General features: G+C 34.1%; 2 protein-coding genes across 2 annotated transcripts; both read left to right on the top strand.

Annotated features, from left to right (window-relative positions):
* The first annotated feature begins 6,792 nt into the window (after window positions 1-6,792).
* Window positions 6,793-9,295, top strand: LOC117318272 (metallothionein 10-Ia-like). The gene is made up of 3 exons (XM_033873277.1): window positions 6,793-6,909; window positions 8,278-8,394; window positions 8,976-9,295. The coding sequence occupies exons 1-3, from the start codon at window positions 6,900-6,902 to the stop codon at window positions 9,071-9,073; spliced, it is 225 nt and encodes a 74-aa protein (XP_033729168.1). The 5' UTR covers window positions 6,793-6,899; the 3' UTR covers window positions 9,074-9,295.
* An 8,181-nt stretch (window positions 9,296-17,476) lies between these two features.
* On the top strand, window positions 17,477-20,331 carry LOC117318261 (metallothionein 10-Ia-like). Its single transcript, XM_033873271.1, has 3 exons — window positions 17,477-17,561; window positions 18,973-19,089; window positions 20,026-20,331. The coding sequence occupies exons 1-3, from the start codon at window positions 17,552-17,554 to the stop codon at window positions 20,121-20,123; spliced, it is 225 nt and encodes a 74-aa protein (XP_033729162.1). The 5' UTR covers window positions 17,477-17,551; the 3' UTR covers window positions 20,124-20,331.
* The last annotated feature ends 1,154 nt before the right edge of the window (window positions 20,332-21,485 follow it).

The following is a 21,485-nucleotide window of genomic DNA, read 5'->3' as shown; positions in this document are numbered from 1 at the left end:
CCTGTATCCATTTATAGATTTTGCCCTTGAAGCCATATGAGTTTTTTTTTAGAAGACCTTGATGCCATACTCTATCAAATGCATTGGATATATCGAAAAATACCATACATGTTTGTAATTCATTTTCTAATGAGAGACACATATTATGGTAAATCTCAATCAGTTGAGACACAGTAGAATGACAAGGAAGAAAACCAGACTGATATTTATAAAAAAGATTGTTTTCAATTACAAAATTATGTAAGTGTTTATACACCACTCTTTCGAAAACTTTACTAACAGTACTAAGAAGAGAGATCGGTCTATAGTTAGAGCATAGGAAACGTTCACCCTTTTTAAATAAGGGTATTACCATGGCAGTTTTCCATTGACTAGGAAACTTACACTGACTTAATGATACATTAAAAAGTAATTGTAAAGGAACACAAACAGTTTCAGCAGTATTTTTTAACATTTCGTGACTAATAGTGTCTTTACCAGTTGCTTTGTTAAGTTTAAGAGTTAAAAGTATATCCTTTACTTCGTTAATAGATAGAGCGATAGTCTCAATAGTATTAGGACATCTCGGTGTCAATTCAGGAGTATTAAGTAGTTCATCAGTAATTTCAGATATTGAACAGAAAAAATGAATTAAGCAAATCAGCCTTTTTGTTTGTTATCATAAAGTAACTCACCTTTTATACCATCATATAAAGAAGGAATGGATTCTGATTTAACGGGTTTTCCAATGAGACGATGCATTAATTTCCAATAAGATTTTGAATCATGTTCACCGAGATTGTCGATAATACCATTTATATTTTTGAAAAACGATAACTTAGCAACATTTTTCATGCTATTAACCCGATTTCGTTGATGTTTAAAACTTATCAAATCACCTGGACGATTAGATCGACGGGCTTTTTTTTATGTAATATATGCATTTTTCTGATTTCTTTACGTAATTCTGAATTAAACCATGGCTTGTCATTTTTTCTAATTGTTACTGTTTTCTTCGGTATACAAATATTCGCGAATTCTAAAAAAGTGTTAGTAAAAAGTTCACATGCCTCGTCTATGGGACAATTTTCCAGGCGTTCTTGCCACGGAAAGTCTCCAATAAATTTATTAAACTTTGCATAGTCTGCATCTTTATACATCCATACATCACGTTTGTAGGTGTTAGTATTTTTCCATGGTAGTTTGATAACAACATGTGTAGCCGAATGGTCGCTTATTTCATTTTCTACAGGAATAACAGAAGTTTCAATAACATTTATAGTATCACTTACAAGGATAGGGTCAATGAGTGTGCTAGAACGGGCAGTTACACGAGTAGGTTCTTGTACTACGTTTGATAAATTAAAAAGAAGAATTATTTCATTAAATCTATGATTTCGAACTCTGAACAAGTCAATATTAATGTCGCCAAATATAATAATACAATTTATTAGAACTAATACTTAAAGCATTCTCTATAGAAGATTGAAAATTATCCCAAAAGGGAACATGGGATCCTTCAGGACGATAAACAGTACAAATGAGGTAAGAACTGTTAGCAAAATTTAATTCAACCTAAATTACTTCACCTCCATCAAATTCCAATTCACGCCTACGTTTGTAATGAATATCATCGGATATGTAAGCCATGACACCACCCCCAAAACAGTTTCGATCAAGTCGGAGTGGATCAGAATAACCCTCAATCATTAGCTCAGAATTTAAAACCGTTTCATCCAAATGAGTTTCAGTTAGTAATATGACTGTATATTCATGTGCCAATAATTCAATATCTGAAATTTTATTACGTACACTCCTTGTGTTAAGATGGAAAAATGACAATTCACTATGTTCATGATTAGGTCAGGGATTGGTTTCAAAGTCGTTACATAGAAGTAGTATTAACAAAATTGTTAAAGATAAATTATGATTTGCTAGTTGTTATTTTTCAGCTATCCGTGACAGAAAAAAACAACAGATTTTTAACATCGACGGTTTTTAGTTTTCAGGTTTTTTTCGTGTAGCCCGCACTCAAGCGCGTTTGTTTACGTTTTTGCTAATTATTCGAGATAATCATACACTTTATGATTTTGTGATATTTGTTTACGCATACAACAAGGAAACTTGTTCCAAGGTTGTGGCTATTTTTCTTTGAAGTTGACTGTTGCATAAATCCCCGAGCATACTCGAACAATAACTACCCCGATGCATTGTTTGAGTCGGAGCTTAGCTGTGCAATAACTTCTTATTTTTTCAAGACAGATGATCGTTGTCATAATTCACTGTTTACGTGTTGTCATTCCGACGTTTTGCGAACAATGTTCGTGTTTTTCTCAATATTTCACTTCATCTCATGAACATTTAATGTCCTGTTGGAAAATGATCAAATAGTATTTCCGATTCTCCGGAATCTGTTGTAAATATTTAATTTGTTATTATTTAATAAACTTATTCTAGTCTTTTGTAATTCTCTTTTTGTTTGATTTTACACGTCATTATGATACACAGGTATTTCGGTGGATTTGGACGGACGGGGGTTCACATGTTTTTCATGAACTATGAGACAATGGTATGAGATTTCAAAAGTTATTTTAGCACATTTGCATTCCATACATACGGGACAACATTCAGGTACATCGCCATTCTCCAAGAACTCATCATTCACCTGTTCACAAATCATCCATCCTTTTTAGCTCACCTGCCCGAAAGACAAGTGAGCTGATGCCGTGGTGCGGTGTCCTTCGTCCGTCCGTACTCACTACGATATACTTGTAGGGTAAATTAACGATTCATTCCGTGCACATTTTTTCGTCGCCTATAAGAGATGAAATTTAATGTAAATTTATGCTTTTCCCATAATTCATCGTTAAACCTCACTGCGCATGTGTTTTTTAGCGACGAAATGAACGGAAATAAAATATGATGTCCATAGCACATTAAAACACATACGTTGCACATCACAAAGTTCACAGACAAAAGACTGCACCTCATAACTCTATCTTGTCTGTATGGCCATCCGTCCGGCGTATTTTTTTTTTTTTCATTTAAATAACTTCTCAATAACCAAGAGGCCGAGAGACTTGATATTAGTCCTGTAGCTTTATAGGGTTCAAATGAATCATGGGTAAAAAGGCTGAGATATTGATATAACTTCTTCCCAATAACCAAAATACCTAGAAAATTAATGTTGGACCTGCTTATAGCATGCTTGGGTGAAGGGCTACCAAGTTTGGTCTAATGAATGACCTTGACCAAAATTCAAGATCACAGGGGTGAAATAAAAACAATGATTTTGCGGTAGCCAAGAGTCTCCGGGACTTGATACATGACATTTATTCAAATGAATGACCTTGACATTATTTCAATATCGCATGCATCAATTGGGCTATAATTTTCAAACAATTCTTCTCAATAACCAATAGACCCAGGGACTTGATATTGGTCGTGTAGAATGCTTGGGTAAAAGGCTACAAAGTTTGTTCAAATGAATGACCTTGATCTTCATTTAAGGTCTTATGGGTCAATTAGGTTATAATCTTAAAACGACTTTTTTCCAACAAACAGGAGATCCAGGAACTTGATTTTGGGCCTGTCTGTAGTATAATTTGGTAAAGTGCTACCAAGTTCGTTCAAATGAATGTCATTGACCTACACTCAAGGTCACGGGGATGGAATAGGCTTAAATCTGTAAACAATTATTTCGCTAGTGGTATGCTGGAATGAAGAATTAGAAAATTGATTGACATGAATAAACCTAGCATATTATGATATTTAAATAAAGTGGGTGGTAACAGTAGAAATGACTTCAATCAACGTCAAAGTTGCTACAGATCCAGGTGAGCGATACAGGCCCAATGGGGCTCTTGTAATTATATGAATATTTGTCTTGATTATCCACTAATAACTAAAGAACATCAGTCAGTATGGAATACTATGTAGGAACATCAGCCAGTATAGAATAATGTGTAGGAATTTCAGTCAGTAAGTATAAAGTATTATTCAGGGACATCATCCATTATGGAATACTTTGTGGGAATTTCAGTTAGCATGGGATATTTTCGATCTGGAATATACTGTTTAGAAACAAAATTCGATATATTACAGGTAATAACATTCAAAATGTAATACTAGTAAGAGATTCATTCATCATAGAAAACTGCATAGAGCGGATCAGTTTTCATTTAATAATATGTAGGATCATCAACGATATATTCATACATATATTTGTATTTGATACTTATGTGGTCTGTATAAGACTATAAACGTTCTTCAGTATAAACAGAATTAAACATATTCTGTCGATACTGAATGTTGTCTAAACAGCATTTTTATACTGACTTATGTTCCTACGTAGTAATCTATACGTACTGATGCTTTTACATGGTATTCCATGGTCTTGCACACGACACTAACCATGTCATGTGTAAATCACTAAGTTCACATACGATATTCCTTATGCACACGACACTTAATTGAATAGTTTGTTGTTTCTTTTCCATGCGGAACTCCTCGTTATTTTCTATGACGCTAAGATCGATGGAATTCTAGTTTTCTTTGCACACGGTCTTTAACTCATTGAATAGTTTGCACACGACGTAAACATTTGCACACGGTTTATCAATTTCAATTTTACATATGAAGGTCGTAAACGTTATCAACCTTCTTTGTTATAGATATGCCGTAATTTCAAGTGTTCGTCCCATGTCGTGTTAAGTTTCTTTGTATCTATTGCAGATTGACTCAACAATATGTGTTAGCTACACAAATGCCTCTCTACAACTAAGTTTACAAACTGTTATTTGTGCTAAGATCTTAAATCCACTCTCGAATTTAAATAAAGAACTCGTTCCTAATTTTCTGGGGTTTCTGGTGTGTTCGGAAAGCAACACTGTTACATGATGTATTGCTAGGACATAACGACAAACAAAGTCTATAAGGACACACGATATGACAAAATCACGGACACGGGAAACATATATGGTTGGTTTATAAGTTACACCAGATATACAGAATTTTGTCATGGTATTGTTTGTCTTTAAGCTGACAAATCTTCTGAATAATGACCATAGTCTTGCAAACGGCATTAAACAGCTAACAGTCACCGTGTGGGAGTTCATAATTACAAGAATATTAGCATTGCATCAGATCATCCATGTGTAAGTCACTTAGGGTACTTACAACTTACAATGCGTATCCCTAAAAGTTTTGTGATGCACACGACACTCTTTATGCACACGACCCGATTTGTTGACAGGTTTGTTGTTGTTTATCAAACCGGAACTCCTCGTTATTTTTTCTACGACGCTAAGATCGATGGATGAAAGCGAGGTGCTCCGACTGGTAATTTCCCGTTTTCTTTGCACACGGCCTGTAACTCATTAAATAGTTTGCACACGAAATAAACATTTGCACACGGTTTAAGAATTCCAATTTTATATATATGTAGGTCGTAAACTTATTCCAAGTTTCTCCAGACAGAACAATCTGAATTGCTATCATTTTCCTGTGAATCATTATTTTGTTAAATATCATTTCTTAAAAGCATATGATTACGAATATAACTGATAATTTTGAAGTGTTTAGTGTTATTAGGAATTAATATTCTTATTGTAATAATTTCAATCAAAGAACTAAAAGTAAAAGTTCAGTTTGGAAATGGTTATTTTGGTATTTTGATTTCTCGGTATATCCATATATTTGCAATTATGGTAGTCGTAGAAGTAGCAGTTTCTAATGTATATGGCGACTCTATGCCATACACATGTATTTCATTTATTTCATATATGAATTGGGTAGCATTAATGTTATGTAATTATTAATATAGTATGATTTTCGCAATTATGTATGAATGATAGAATATAGATTATTTCTTTAGCTGTAATACATATCAATTTAGCTGTAATGTTAACTAGAAATTATCATGGAAATCATTTAAATGAAATCAATGAATTGTAAATCTTCAATATCTTAAAGCTGATATGTATTGTGACGTTTTAGCAATTACATGTGAAATTGAACTATTAATAGCGAGTTATTTCACTTTGTTATATATGTGTGTAGTTTCCAGTGTTCGTCCCATTCCGTGTTAAGTTTCTTTGTATCTATTACAGAATGAATCATCAATATGTGTAAGCTACAAAAATGCCTCTTTACAACCTAGTTTACATATTGTAATTTGTGCTAAGATCTTAAATCCAATGTTAAGCACTTGTACCTAATTTACTGGCGTTTCTAATGTGTTTAAAAAGCAACACGGTTACATGATGTATTACTAGGTCATAACGAGAAACAAAGTCTGTAAGGACATACCATATTCCAAAATCACGGACATGGTAAACATGTTTGGTTTATAAGTTACACCAGATATACAGTATTTTGTCTTAATATTGTTTGTCGTTAAGCTGACAATGCTTGTGAATAATGACCATAGTCTTGCACACGACACTAACCAGCTACTCTTCACCGTGTGGGAGTGCATGATTACAAGAATATTAACATTGTATACGACCATGGTCAGTGTAAGTCACTAAGATAGTACTTACAACTTACTATGATTATCCATAAAAGTAAGTTCACATACTTAATATCAACATCACTGCTGTGATGCACACGAAATTCCTGATGCACACGGCCCCATTGATTAACTGGTTTGTTGTTGTTTTTACAACCGGAACTCCTCGTTATTTTCTACTAAGCTAAGATCAATGGACGAAAGCGAGGTGTTCCGACTGGTGGTTTCTCGTTTTCTTTGCACACGGCCTTTGACCAATTGAATAGTTTGCGCACGACGTAAACATTTGCACACGGTTTATGGATTCCCATTTGATATAAGTAGGTTGTCACGTTTTCACTACATCATACTCAAAACATATTTACAAACAGTTCCACGTCGATTTAGCAGGAAATATATCTGGTCTAGGATGTCTGACGGTAAGTGTTATCAGAATCGTTCTGTGAATATTTATAATCTTTTTGGAATATGTGTACGATACATATATATGATTATATAAACATCAGCAAAACAAGAATATAAAGAAAAGATAAATTCATCTTCTAAAGGTTTACTTTACAAATCTATAGTTTTAAATGTACGCGCAAAAGAGTATAGAAATGACAAATTTGAAGGCAATATGATGAATGAGAACAGAGATATATTGTTATAGTTAACAATGTTTGTTTAAGTTTACTCAACTTCTAAAAACTGTGAACAAAAAAGAATTATGTACAAATGTAATTTTAGAATCCTCTTCACTATGATAATTTGGAATTTGTGTATAGGTGCACATGTATATTTTAAACCGATGAGCCGTAAGGCTCGGGATATTAAATATTTTACTTTGGGTTGAGAGATGCCTCAATCCCTAAACAATTAACAATATTAGACTATGTCTGTAAGCTTCTTGAATGGTAACAAATGATTTAATTCATTCAGTTTTGTCTGCTGTTAATTACATATCCTAGATATTGGAAAGAAATAAAGTTTGATCATGCCCTACAGTGACTTAAAATTCAATTCATCAGCCCAATAACGTAAAACATGACATCTCCGTTTGTAGCAAGATTTATGACTATCTGATACAGCGATGAAATAATTTCTAAGAGAAAACAGGCAACTTATAAAAGTAATATTGATAGGGAATGTGTATATTCGATTAAACTACTAAGAGGCTCGGAGATTAAAAAGCATGCCAGAATGAACCTTTTCCAATTGCGAGTTGTCCAAAAGAATTACTCCGACTCTAAATTGATGGTAACAAGGGATCAAATATGCTATGAAATTTAATCGACTTCTTCTCAATGATGAAGAGACACAATTGCCTGCCATTGGGTCTGAATCGTGCTGGGGTGAAGGGCTGCGACGTTTGAACAAAGAAATAACCTTGACATTCTTCGATGCACAGCAAAGTTTGAGACGTTACTTACCGATATCATATGACATGGTCGAGTTTGACGTTACTCGCCATTATCATATTACACGACCAATTCGGATAAGATGTTACCTTTAGAAGATGAAAAGGTGATACCATTTATCAAATGAGTTTCTCGACAAGGGAAAAGTCATTATGAATTATGATTAATAACCGAGCCTTTGGTTTTATTGTGACACATACTAATGTAGGTAAATTCTAATGATTCGTATCATAAATAATTTCAATGATCATTGCTTATCATGCGATGGTACCAGAGTCGCAGTCGACAACTTAATAAACGTCAGGTCATGTCCAATTAAAAAATATTTTTAAAAGTCATACGAGACATGTCTTCAAAAAGATTCAATAAAAACTATCTCATTGCCAGGTGCCGCCATCTGCCTATTGGAGGAATGTTACAAGGAAACATGCTGCGATACTACCGGCTGTGAATGTGATGGAACATGCCAATGTCCAACGTGTGGAGTTAGATGCTATTGTTCTGGTGAGTTCAAGGATGGTAATACTATAATGATAAAAATGTGCACAATGTTAATCTAAAGAGTAGCTGAAAAGAGCTTGGGAATATGAAAATGGGATTTACCGTTGTATTTGATGAATTATACAGGAGATTATCGAAAACTTTCATATAACTTTTGGAATATATCCATACATTGCATTTATTTCTACAATGTTTTCACTCCTATTCCTTGTAATGAATATATATATATATATATATAAACAAACCTTTCTGAAGAACTCCCAAGATGGAGGGAAAGCGCTAAGAGAACGTTAAGTTTTTTTGTTTTAAAATTATTATTCCGTCCGTAAGGATCAAATAACTGTTTTTATTGTATATATATATATTTAGGATTAAAATGTTACTTCTCAGGCTAAATAACATACGATATAATACAAGTAATATACTTTATATTTAGGATGATAGTCAATAGTATGGCAAGTAATGTTGCCTAGTAATTGATTAGATAAAACACCAATAAAGACGGAGAATAGTGATCCACCGTGCTGATTTTACTGGTTATAGTATAATATTATATAAATGACATATTCCACATTTTATTGTAGGACCATGTACTTGCGGTATAGGATGCACAGGATTTTCCGATTGCAAGTGTGCTGTTGGCGCCTGTGGCTGCAGACCGACAAACTCCGCTAAACCTTAGCCAGAGGACCATTGTCATCATTCAGTGTTAATTTGTTGTCATACAGTCGTTTTGTGGACAGTGTTCTTGTTCTACTCAACATTTTACTTCATCTTAAGAACATTTAATGTCTTGTTAGAAAAATCAAATGATCAAACTAGTATTTCCGAATCTCCGGAATTCGTTGTTGTTGTAAATATTTAATTTGTTATCATGTAATAAACATATTATAATGCTTTGTAATTTTATTTTTCTTTGTTTTTACACGTGATTATAATACACAGGTATTTCGGCCAGTTTGGGAGCTATGAGATGATGAAATAAGTTTCCAAAAGTTATTTTAATAGATTAGCATTCTATTCATACGGGGGCAGCATTCAGATGCATCGCCATTTTCCTAGATTTCATTCACCTGTTCACAACTTACCCATCCTATTGATTATGAACATTTCACTTGATTATCCACTTATGACTAAATATCTATACACATACTTCTTGTAAAACAAAAAGATTTTGATTATTTTAGTGTCAGAGTGCCAGGCACTCAGATTGTCACGTGTGTGTTATGTATAGTTAGATGTCCTGATTATTTCATTTTTTTTCAAATCCAAGTTACAATAGAGTTCTAAGTAGGTACAAGAGTCAACATTAAATAATCTCTTTGAGGATATTTGGTAACGAGCATGACATTCTGCCGAAATACTATGGTTAATATCAGTCAACAGGGAACCTTGTGATGGAAAATCGGTCAGATTGGAATACTTGGTTGGAATATTAATTTGCATAGAGAAATAAATGAAAACAAGAAATATCTTTAAAAAAGATAAACGGCATAGTTTTAATGCTGGTGGTTATAATGTAAAACTACTGGTGAAATAAATTGATGAACTACATTTTAATTAATAAATACGCAGTTTCAGCACGGGTAACAAAATTATATCAGTTTGAATCATTTTTGGTGATGATAGGACTGCAAATGTGTCATTTGAATAGATGCATCCACTTATTCAGCTTGCATTCAATTTAAAAGGGACATCACGGTAAAAACGTTTCAATTTTCACTGAATGTACGCGTTTTGTTCCTTTCCAGCTATGTGTCTGTGCTGTCTCAATGTTCACAGTCAATCCCTATGTCCAGCTTGACAACTCGATTTAGTTGGGAATCCCCCTCTTAATTTAGCGCGGGAATTATTTTTAAATCATTACGTGACTGTTTTGAAATCGTGGCAACACAAACAGACGATAGTTTACAAGGCGATATCTATATTCCGTCTGGGTTAGTTGGATAACGATATTATACAGTGGTTTAAATGTTGAATAACACGTTCTGTATATATTACGGCACACATACATGTATTTATGTGTAAATAAGTGTAAACACTGTTCATAAAGTATAGTGACAGTAGCGATGTACTGGTACAGACTGTGTAAATATTACCGAACTTGTGGAACTATTACCGAGTTTGTGTTAATATTACCGAGTTTGTGTAAATATTACCGATATTGTCATGACCTACTATCAAACAATCAAGCAGAATTAGAGCGGCGTCCGTATTACTGTTGTTTTCATGTTTGAACTGTTACAATCTATTGTACTGCTTCCCAAGTTTAATTCTAGGATTGTGTTTGACCCATTTTCCTATTATTCTCTTCATTGCGGAAGCTGTTATCGTTTCCAACCGCAGTCGAATCGGATTCACTATGGAAGCCATTTTTGTTTCCATGTGTTTTAGTTTGTTGTGCGCATGCGTTTATCGTATATGTCACAAAATTTGCAAATTCAGAGTGAAAACCTTTTAACAATTGATAATTGATGTTTGTATGTACATACATCATCAAATTCGAATGGTTATTGTTCAGAAGGTTATTTTTTTTAAAGATATACCCAATAATATGATAGAAAATACAAAATAAATATTGGTTTACCGTGAGGTCCCTTTAACTTTGTTTCGTTTTAAACTGTATATCTGCATTTTGCATTGACCGCTACATTGACCAATCACGTACTTCATCTTGACCAGAAACGCCACCTGTCGCGTCATATCCGGCGCCAAAACAAAATTAGACGGCTATGCCAAAAAAGAGACAGCATAGCTTATATCTCACATACAATGCAGGGACATCAGTCAGTATGGAGTACTATGTAGGAACATCAGTCAGTATGGAGTGCTATGTAGGAACATCTGTCAGTATGAAATACTGCTTAGGAACATCCGTAAGAATGGAATACTTTGCTGGAACATCAGTCAGTATGGAGCGCTCTGTATCAGTCTGGAATTCTATGTAAGAACATCACTCAGTTAGAATACTAGGAATGAACCCCATCACTATAGAATACTTTGTACGAACAGCAACCAGCTTTTAAGCAATATGAAATATTAAATATTAAAAATGTAGCATCATCAGTCAGTATGGAATCAGTATATAACACTTTTCAGAAATTTCAGTCAGTCTGGAATCCTAATAGATTACTATTCAGGGACATCAGCCAGTTTAAGATATTATGCAGGAACATCAATCAGTATGCAATACTATGTAGGAATATTAATCAGTATGAAATGTTATGTAGAAACATCAGTCACTAAGGAACAACATATAAGAACATCATTCAATACGGAATACTGTGTAGGGATATGACGCGGTATATGTTATGCTTTCTAGAAACATCAGTTAGTATGGAATACTATATAGGAACATCGGTCAGTATAAAATACTATGTGGGAACATCAGTCAGTATAGAATATTATCCAGGAACATCAGTCAGAATGGAATTCTGTGTAGGAATTTCAGTCAGCATGGGTTATTTTCGATCTGGAATATACTGTGATGGAAGCATTATTCGGTATAGTATAGGTAATATCATTCAATATGTAATACTAGTAAGAAATTCATTCATCATAGAAAACTGCATAGAGAGGATCAGTTATCATTTAATAATATGTAGGAACATCAGCGATACATTTATACAAATATTTGTACTTGATACTTACCATATTATCTATATCAGACGTATTTCAGTATAAACCTTTTCCAAGTTATTACAGACAGAACAATATGAGTTACTATCGTTTTCCTGTAAACTATTTCGTTGTTAAATATCAATTCTTATAAGTGTAGGATAACGTAAAAATGTGATAATTTTGAAGTGTTTAGTATAATTAGGAACATTCTTATTCTAATAATTTCAGTCAAAGAACTAAAAGTAAAGTTCAGTTTGGAAATGGTTATTTTTGTATTTTGATTTCTCAATATTGTAGAAGTGGCAGGATTTATTGTATATGATGACTCTGTGCCATACACAGGTATTTCATTTATTTTATATATGAATTGGGTAGTAATGATACTATGCAAGTATCTATATAGCATGCTTTCATAATCATATATAAATGATAGTTCTGATCAATTTAGCTGTAATATTAAATAGAGGTTATTATTGATATAACTTAAATGAAATCTTCATTACCTTAAAGCTTCTATGTATTGTGATGATTTAGCAATTACATTTAAAATGGAACTATTAATGTACAGTATTTTGTTTTATATTGTTTGTCTTTAAGCTGACAATGCTTTTGAATAATGACCAAAGTCCTGTACACGACACTAACCAGCTACCAGTCACCGTGTGGGCATTCATAATGATAAGAAAATTAACATAGCATCAAACCATGGTCATGTGTAAAGAATTTAGACAAAATGTACCACTTACAATGTTTAATCCTAGAAGTAAATTCACATACTTTATATCACTTCTGTGATGCACACGACATTCCTTATGCACACGGCCCTTTATTGACTGGTTTGTTTTTGTTTTTTTCCAAGCGGAACTCCTCGTAATTTTCTACAAAGCTAAGATCGATGTACGAAAGTGAGGTGTTCCGACTGGTGGATTATCGTTTTCTTTGCACACGGCCTGTAAGTCTTCTCGTTTTCTTTGCACACGCCCTGTTACTCATTGAATAGTTTGCACACGGCGTAAACATTTGCACACGGATTCCCATTTTATGATTTTGAATCCACTGGCGAATTTAAATAGAGATCTCGTTCCTAATTTGCTGGCGTTTCTAATATGTTGGAAACCAACAGTTACAGGATGTATTACTAAGACTTAACCACAAACAAAATCTGAAAGGAAATACCATATTCCATAATTACGGACACGTTTAACATACATGGTTTATAAGTTACGTATAGCAGATATACAATATTTTGTCTTGATATTTTTTTGTCGTTAAGCTGACAATGCTTCTGAATAATGACCATAGTCTTGTACACGGCACTAACAAGTTACCTGTCACCGTGTGGGAGTTCATGATTACAAGAATATTAACATTGTATACGACCATGGTCAGTGTAAGTCACTAAGATAGTACTTACAACTTACTATGCTTATCCCTTAAACCCCCAACATGCGGTACCAGGGTACCGCAGCATTTTTAGCCTGTGACTAGTGTAAAGGGAGGAGTTAAGGGCAGGCTGCTAGGGCTTGGATACACACTGCAATCTAATTTTAGACACAGAGCTGATAACAATACAGGGAGCACATGTATAAACAAAGCACCATTGTCCTACCTTACCGCTATCATTGATGAAGTAAATTTCCAGTTTGTTTTCAATATGGTCACACATAAATCACTATTACAACACTGACACCGGTATCTTGTTAAATGTAAAATTTGTAATAAATATTTCATACACAACTTTTTCATCTAGCTGGTATACATATGCTCCATCCACAGAACCCATATGTATTCACGAAAATTGTATGTTTTCCTTTTGTGGACAGAGGACCCTAACTTTTGTCTTGGTGTTTTCATGTCTTCAAATAAGGTTTGCCTTGATGTAATTGGCCTATCAACATGCTCATTCCAGTCTAGAATCGAAAGATTGATTCTCATTTTGTAAGAGCATTCATTAAATACAATCCGTTTGTCATGGTACTGTAGGAGGGAATTGTTGAATGATTCCACGTAGTGTGTGTCTTTACAATAACAGTAATCTTCAGCATTTTTGTATACATGTACTTGTAATTTTAAAAGGAAATCTTTCAACATTTTTTCAGCCTCTGGAGACCTTATAGTATTTTTCGTGCTTTCATAGCCTGGATCAGATTTGCATCTTGATTTTCTGTCACATGCTTTATGATTTCCTTTGTAGTGCTCAGAAATGTTGGAAATGTTTTGTCTTAGCCTATTGGCGTCTTTGTCACAATTTTGTATACACCAGTATATGTGTGTTCGTATAGATGCTGCTTTGTCAGAGAGTTCGTTGTGCCATGTTTTCCCGTGATTCTTCTTTGTTCCCTGTGTTATTTTCTTTGCCGCTCTTCCTATGCTTTTTGTCATGTGCCAAGTGTCATTGCAGTTCTGTGTATCCCCTCTCTCCTCCCGAACGTATTTAATAACGGAAGCATTATTGTCATGGGCGTGGTGTTTTACAGGTACTTGTTCTTCATCTAAATAGTCGTATATCCTTCGGACACCAATAAGTTCATGTCGCTGACTGCAAGAATCATCTATTTTGCTGATTGTTTCAATTTTTAGCACTTTGTGCGTTAAATCTCCCAAGCATACAACATCCGTGAATTTTGAATTTCGCCGCCAGCAGTGCCTTGCATCAGTCATGATGCCAATACCATCTTCCATATCGGAAGCAACAGAAAATGCTATTTCCTCGTGGAGGGCGTCTTCCAGTGCTTTTTTAGACAATTCCTTCACAATTGGTGCATAGCTATCCTGTAAATCTGACAAATATTTTTCTCCCATCGTTCCAAGATATGCTCCTTTACAAAATTTATCAAACTGAGCAGGTAACATGCCAGATGAGAAATAGCCATGCGCTAACTTGAGGTTACCGAAGAGCTTTCCTCCTTCCACATGTGGGGATGAATACCAGTTCAACGTATGCCCTTCACTGCATTTCATGATGAATTTGCTGACATGCCTAAACTTTTCTTCTGTTTTCACTTGTATTTCACTGGAACAACTCTGCTGATGATTCTGAATTTTTTGGAGAAAATTGGTAATTGCTGAAGGTGTTGCCACAAATATACTTTCATTAAGAGCATTTTCCATCTCAAGATATTGATACGATGGCGGTACTTCAGATGATGTTGATGTAGAGCATATATTATCTCTTGCTGACCTTGATGTCAAGTTGTTTTCTATGTAAAAGTCAAAAACAGTGTTCAGAAGATCTTTTGTCCCAATGTTAGATATCTTCCCTTCTCCTAACTTCATTTTTATTGTATCCATTTTGTTGAAAATGTGGCACTTTTCTGCTTCATCATTACACATGAACTCAAATCGGGCTCTCACTTTAGTTGACACCTGTTCTTTTCTTTTTTTGTTTCTTTTCTGTTGATCTGTAGGATTGTCACTTGGTCTCTTTTTCCTTTGGTTCATTTCTCGATTGAGTTCTCTGATTCTACTTGATTCTGCCATTTTGACATTAACAGGAATACATAAAACTAGATGGAAACTGGTGGGTATAGTTGGACAATGCCATTTCAAAGGGAGAGTCTTTATTTTTCCTTAAAATCACACTAATATCATATGCTATCTTCGTCATTTTTCAGTTTCAAAAATGTTTTAGACAATATGTTTCAAATAAATATTATTTAGAATAAAATTGCAAAATAATTATAAACAAAATTGGTTACAGTCAATAAAGGTAGCTTCCCTATCCTCATAATGGAATATGTCCCCGCCAAAAACAATGGATTCCTTATACTGTACCTTGTATGTGTAGAGGGGGCAGATAGGTTATTTGCAATAAGATAATTCATTTTCTGTTTCTATGGTAAAGTTTTGGAGTGACAAGTATAATCAACACTTCTATAATTGATGAAGTTTATTCATTTCAGTCATATTTCCCTTTTCAAAAGTAATGATAAGCGATTAAAATTAAATGAAAATTAAATCCCCTTTAATGATCCTTACATTGTTCTATCAAGGTACAGCATAAAACCCATTTGTCATACCAACCCGGGGCCCCTGTCCCGCTCATTTCATGCTGGGATCTTTGTTGTTGCAGTGTTGGAATTAATCGGTGATTATACGAAAGTGATTATGGCTAGTAATGTGGAAAATAGCAATTTAATTTTGACCATCAGAGTAACATGTGAACAAAAGGAGGCCATAAAAGCATTTTTCAATCATTGGGAATGGGATCTAGATATAATAAGTGAAACAACAGAGACAAGTCAACAAATTGGAGAGATAACACAGAATACAGAGCTAAGACAGGACAAATGTATGGAAATAAACGTGTGTAGTGAAATTGGAAAGATAACGAAGGATACAGAGCCAGGACAAGAGCAATGTATAGAAACAAACGTGTGTAGTGATGGTGGAGATGATGACCCCAGTACTGCTGAAGATAACCACCTGTGTAGCCATCCAGAGGAATGTCCACACTGCCTATGCTACCCATGTGTCGCACACACTAATCAGTCATGGCTAGGCAGGGGTCAGTGTGCCAGAGAGGGAAACAATTTAGTAAGGAAATCTAAATACAAGAAATTCTGGAAAATGTTATCTGATCGAGGTGTGTGGAGAGATCCACGCTATTTGGAAAGAAAGACAGTAGCATTACGCAGGCAAACGGATAATGAAAAAATTGTTTGGATTGGATCAGTGAGAGAATTAATGCCATCTTGTTTGATTGAAAAAGTCAGAACTTTATACCCTAATTTACCAGGTGTACCATATTTAGGTCATAAATGGTACTAAATAAAACAATAGCTTTTCACAGTGTTTTGGATACATAGTTCAATCATCTTCTACAATTGCTCTCCTCTAAAGGTAAGCCATGCTTAGATTTCCCGCTTTCTTGCATGTAAATATTACCTTTGACCCTGTCAATCAAAACCACTCAACACAACACAAAGCTGAAATTCAAATATATTTCTCTACATTACACACGTATTACAACATTGCCTTTTCTAATTTTCATTCTGTATGTAACTACCAGTTAGATGAATGTATGTGACAAATTTCATTACAAACTAATTGATAAGTCTACTGTTATTCAGTGATTTTTAAGCTGAAGCAGGGGGCTGCTTAATTTTGAAATTGCCACGTCCATTATGAAAATCTCGTGAGATCTCGAGCTATTTATAGGGCAGCTCCCCCTTTAAAGTAAGTTCACATACATGTACTTAATATCAACATCACTTCTGTGATGCACACGACATTCCTGATGCACGCGGCCCCATTAATTAACTGGTTTGTTGTTGTTTTTCCAATCGGAACTCCTCGTTATTTTCTACTAAGCTAAGCTCGATGGACGAAAGCGAGGTGTTCCGACTGGTGGTTTCCCGTTTTCTTTGCACACGGCCTGTAACTCATTGAATAGTTTGCACACGACATAAACATTTGCACACGGCTTATGGATTCCCATTTTATATATAAATAGGGCGTCACTGATTCCTACATCATACTCAAACCATCTTTACAAACAGTTCCAAGTCGATTTAACAGGAAATATATTTCGTCTAGGATGTCTGACGGTAAGATATACAATCTTTTTAGAATAGGTGTTGGGTACATTGATATGGCAGTATGAATGTTCTTGTACACATCAGATTGTTTGTTAAACATCAGAAAAAACAAGAATGTAAAGAAAAGATCAATTGTTCTGCTAAATGTTTACTTTACAAATTTGTGTGTACAAAATTACGCACGAAAATGTATTATAGAAATTCTAATTTTGAAGGCAATATGATGAATTAGAGATATATTATCATTAGAGTCGATTACGTTTGTTCAATGTTACTCAACTTCTAAAAACTGTGAGCAAAAAAGATTTATGTGCAAATATTATTATGATTTCCCCTCTCCACTATGAAAATTTGGTATTTGTTGGTGAGAATGCCAGCTTTTTTGTTATTATTTTTTTACATTTGTATATAGGTGTACATGTATTTTTTAAAGCGATGAGCCGTAAGGGGTATTATAGAACTTAACTGAACAGCTATTATATATTGAGTATGTGTTGAGAGATGCTTTAATCCCTAAGCAATTATATATATTGGAATATGTCCGTAAGCTTCTTGAATGGTAACAAATGATTTAAGTTATTCAGTTTTGTCTGCTGTTTATTATATTGCCTAGATATTGGAAGGAAATAAAGTTTGACCTTGGCCTAGAGTGAAATAAGTAATGTATGAACCTTTATGATGACAATGATATCAATTTTCCTATTGGTTGGTTGAAGTACAATCCAAAGGTTTATTGCATTTTTTCTTTTCTGGTATTTTGAAATATTATGTAATCTTTCTTGTAATAAGTATTTCCTTTGACTTAAAATTCAATTCATCAGCCCAATAACGTAAAACATGACCATCTCCGTTTGTAGCATGATTTATGACTATTTGATACAGCGATTAAATAATTTCTAAGAGAAAACAGGTAAATAATAAGAGTAATTTTGATAGGGAATGTGTACAGTCGATTAAACTACTAAGAGGCTCGGAGATTTAAAAGCATGCTCGAATGAACCTTTTCCAATTGCAAGTTGTCCAAAAGAATTACTCTGACTCTACTTTGATGGTAACAACGGGTCAAATATGACTTCTTCTCAATGACGAAGAGACCCAGTGACTTGATATTGAGTTTGCCGTTACTCGCGAATATCATATTACACGGCCAATTCGGGGACATTCAAAAGATGAAAAGATGATACCATTTATCAAATGAGTTTTATTTTAATACCCGAGTCTTTCTTTTATAGTAACACATCCTAATGTAGGTAAATCCGAATGATTCGTTTAATAGATTATTTTCAGTGATCATTGTTTATCATGAGATCGTACTAAGGTCACGGTAAAAATTGACAACTAAATACACGCCAGGTCCATTTTTAAAAGTCGTATGAGACATATCTTCATAAAGGTTAAATTAGAACTATTTCATTACCAGGTGCCGCCATCTGCCTATTGGAGGAATGTTACAAGGAAACATGCTGCGATACTACCGGCTGCAACTGTGATGGAACATGCCAATGTCCAACGTGTGGAGTTAGATGCTATTGTTCTGGTAAGTTCAAGAAGATGATACCATAATGATACAAATGTGTAATGATTCATATGTAGATCTCAAATTATCAACCCAATATCGATGTGGATTCTACTGACAGTGTGTCACATTCTAGATCAAATAATGACATGACGTCATTTTTATTTTTGTTTGACAGTTGAAATTTGTTTTCGCTATTTCTTGAGGGATATGAGAATGAGATTAACCGTTATATTTGATGTGTTATACAAGTGATTATCTAAAACATTTTCTGCTTCCATATAACTTTCGGATTATATCAATTGTTAATGTAAACGCATCGATGTGTCACTCACATTGCATTCATTTCAACAATATTTTAAGTCTTATTCGTTGTAATGATTTGTTAGAATTATAATATTACAAACTTTTATATCTAAATGCCATACAATATACTGTAAATCACTTATATTTCGTGAGTACTTAATTTCGCGAACTCACTTCATTCGACTTATTCGCGAATACATAAAACTTTAAATTCGCGAATGTGGAGAATGAAGTAAGTTGTTTTCAATGTAAATAAAGCTTTCACGCCCGTTGATATGTAGTGTATTGTGATATGAAATTACAGTCTGATATATAAGTATAAAGTTTATCATTCTATTTTTACTTTAACGGCGATGTCTGTTCACTAACAAAAGACTACGATTGATTCAAAATGGACGCCACTTATTCTTGTCATTCTTATATGAATATTCGCGAGGGATTTGAATTCGCGTTTGACTATCCTCGCGAATTAACGCGAAAATAAATCCCACGCGAAATATAAGTGATTTACAGTAGTAATATACTTTATATGTAGGATAAAAATCAATAATATGACAAGTGATGTTACCCAGTAGTGACTCATCGTGCTGACTTTACTGGTCATACATTTGTAGTATATATAAATGACATATTCCACATGTTTTATTGTAGGACCATGTACTTGCGGCATAGGGTGCACAGGATTTTCCGATTGCAAGTGTGCTGTTGGCGACTGTGGCTGCAGACCGACAAACTCCGCTAAATCTTAGCCAGATGATCGTTGTCATAATTCACTGTTTACGTGTTGTTATTCCGTCGTCTTGTGGACGGTGTTCGTGTTCTACTCAACATTTCACTTCATCGTATGGACATATAATGTCCTATTAGAAAAATTATCAAAATAGTATTTCCGAATACCCGGAATTTGTTGTAATTGTTTAATTAGTTATTATATAATAAACATATAATGTTTTGTAATTCTAGTTTTATTTGTTTTTACACGTAACTATAATACACAGATATTTCGGTCGATTTGGACGGACGGACTTCCATACAGTTTTCATGAGCTATGAGACATACTGGGACAGCATTCAGATGCATCGCCATTCTGTTAGATAAAAATCACCTGTTTACAGCTCACCAATCCTCTTGATTATAAATATTTTACTTGATTATCCACTGATGCCTTAATATCTGTTTAACACAGACACTCAGATTGTCATGCGTGTGTTATGTATAGTTAGATGTCCTGATTTATTTCAAATCCCAGTCATAATAGAGTATACTAAGTTGGTACAGGGGTCAAGATCGAATACTCTTTTTGAGGACATTTGAGGATATTTGGTACAGAGCATGGCATCTTGCCGGAATGATATTGTGAATATTATTCATTAAGGAAAATCAGTCGGAATGGAACACTTCGAATTGTATGAACATCACAATCCACATTGGGAACTAAATGAAAACAAGACTCGGCATAGCATACATCTCACATACAAAACAGGGGAATCAGTTAGTATGGAATACTATGTAGGAACATCAGTCAGTATGGAATACTATGTAGGAATATCAGTCGGTTTGGAGTACTATGTAGGAATATCAGTCGGTATGGAGTAGTATGTACGAATATCAGTCGGTATGGCGTACTATGTAGGAACATCAGTCAGTATGGAGTACTAAATAGCAATATCAGTCAGTATGACATACTATGTAGAAACATCAGTCGGTATGGAGTACTATATAGGAATATCAGTCAGTATAAAATACTAAATAGCAATATCACTCAGTGTAGAATGTTATGTAGGAACATCAGTCAATATGGAGTCCTATGTTGTATGTTGTCCAGATGATCGATATCTAATCGGAAAGGCAATCGATTCCAAATAATCGATTATGAAATATCAACACTGATAATTGTTTTCAAATCCGAAAATGTGAGTTCTACTTTCATTTGCATTTAGAGAGAACTTGAGTTTGCTGTAAATATTCCAACTTTCTACCAATCATGTTATTTGAACATAATGAATAGCAAAACATATATGTTAAGTGTTTATCAATAAAGCTAAATTGAGATACAGATGAAGTATCCAATGCTCAACTTACCTGTAGTGAAATTATGTTATTTTCAACGT

This window comes from Pecten maximus, chromosome 2 (assembly GCF_902652985.1).
Source record: "Pecten maximus chromosome 2, xPecMax1.1, whole genome shotgun sequence".
Taxonomy (NCBI): domain Eukaryota; kingdom Metazoa; phylum Mollusca; class Bivalvia; order Pectinida; family Pectinidae; genus Pecten; species Pecten maximus.
Note: the sequence above shows the minus strand (reverse complement) of the source record. Positions and strands in the feature narration are given on the sequence as shown.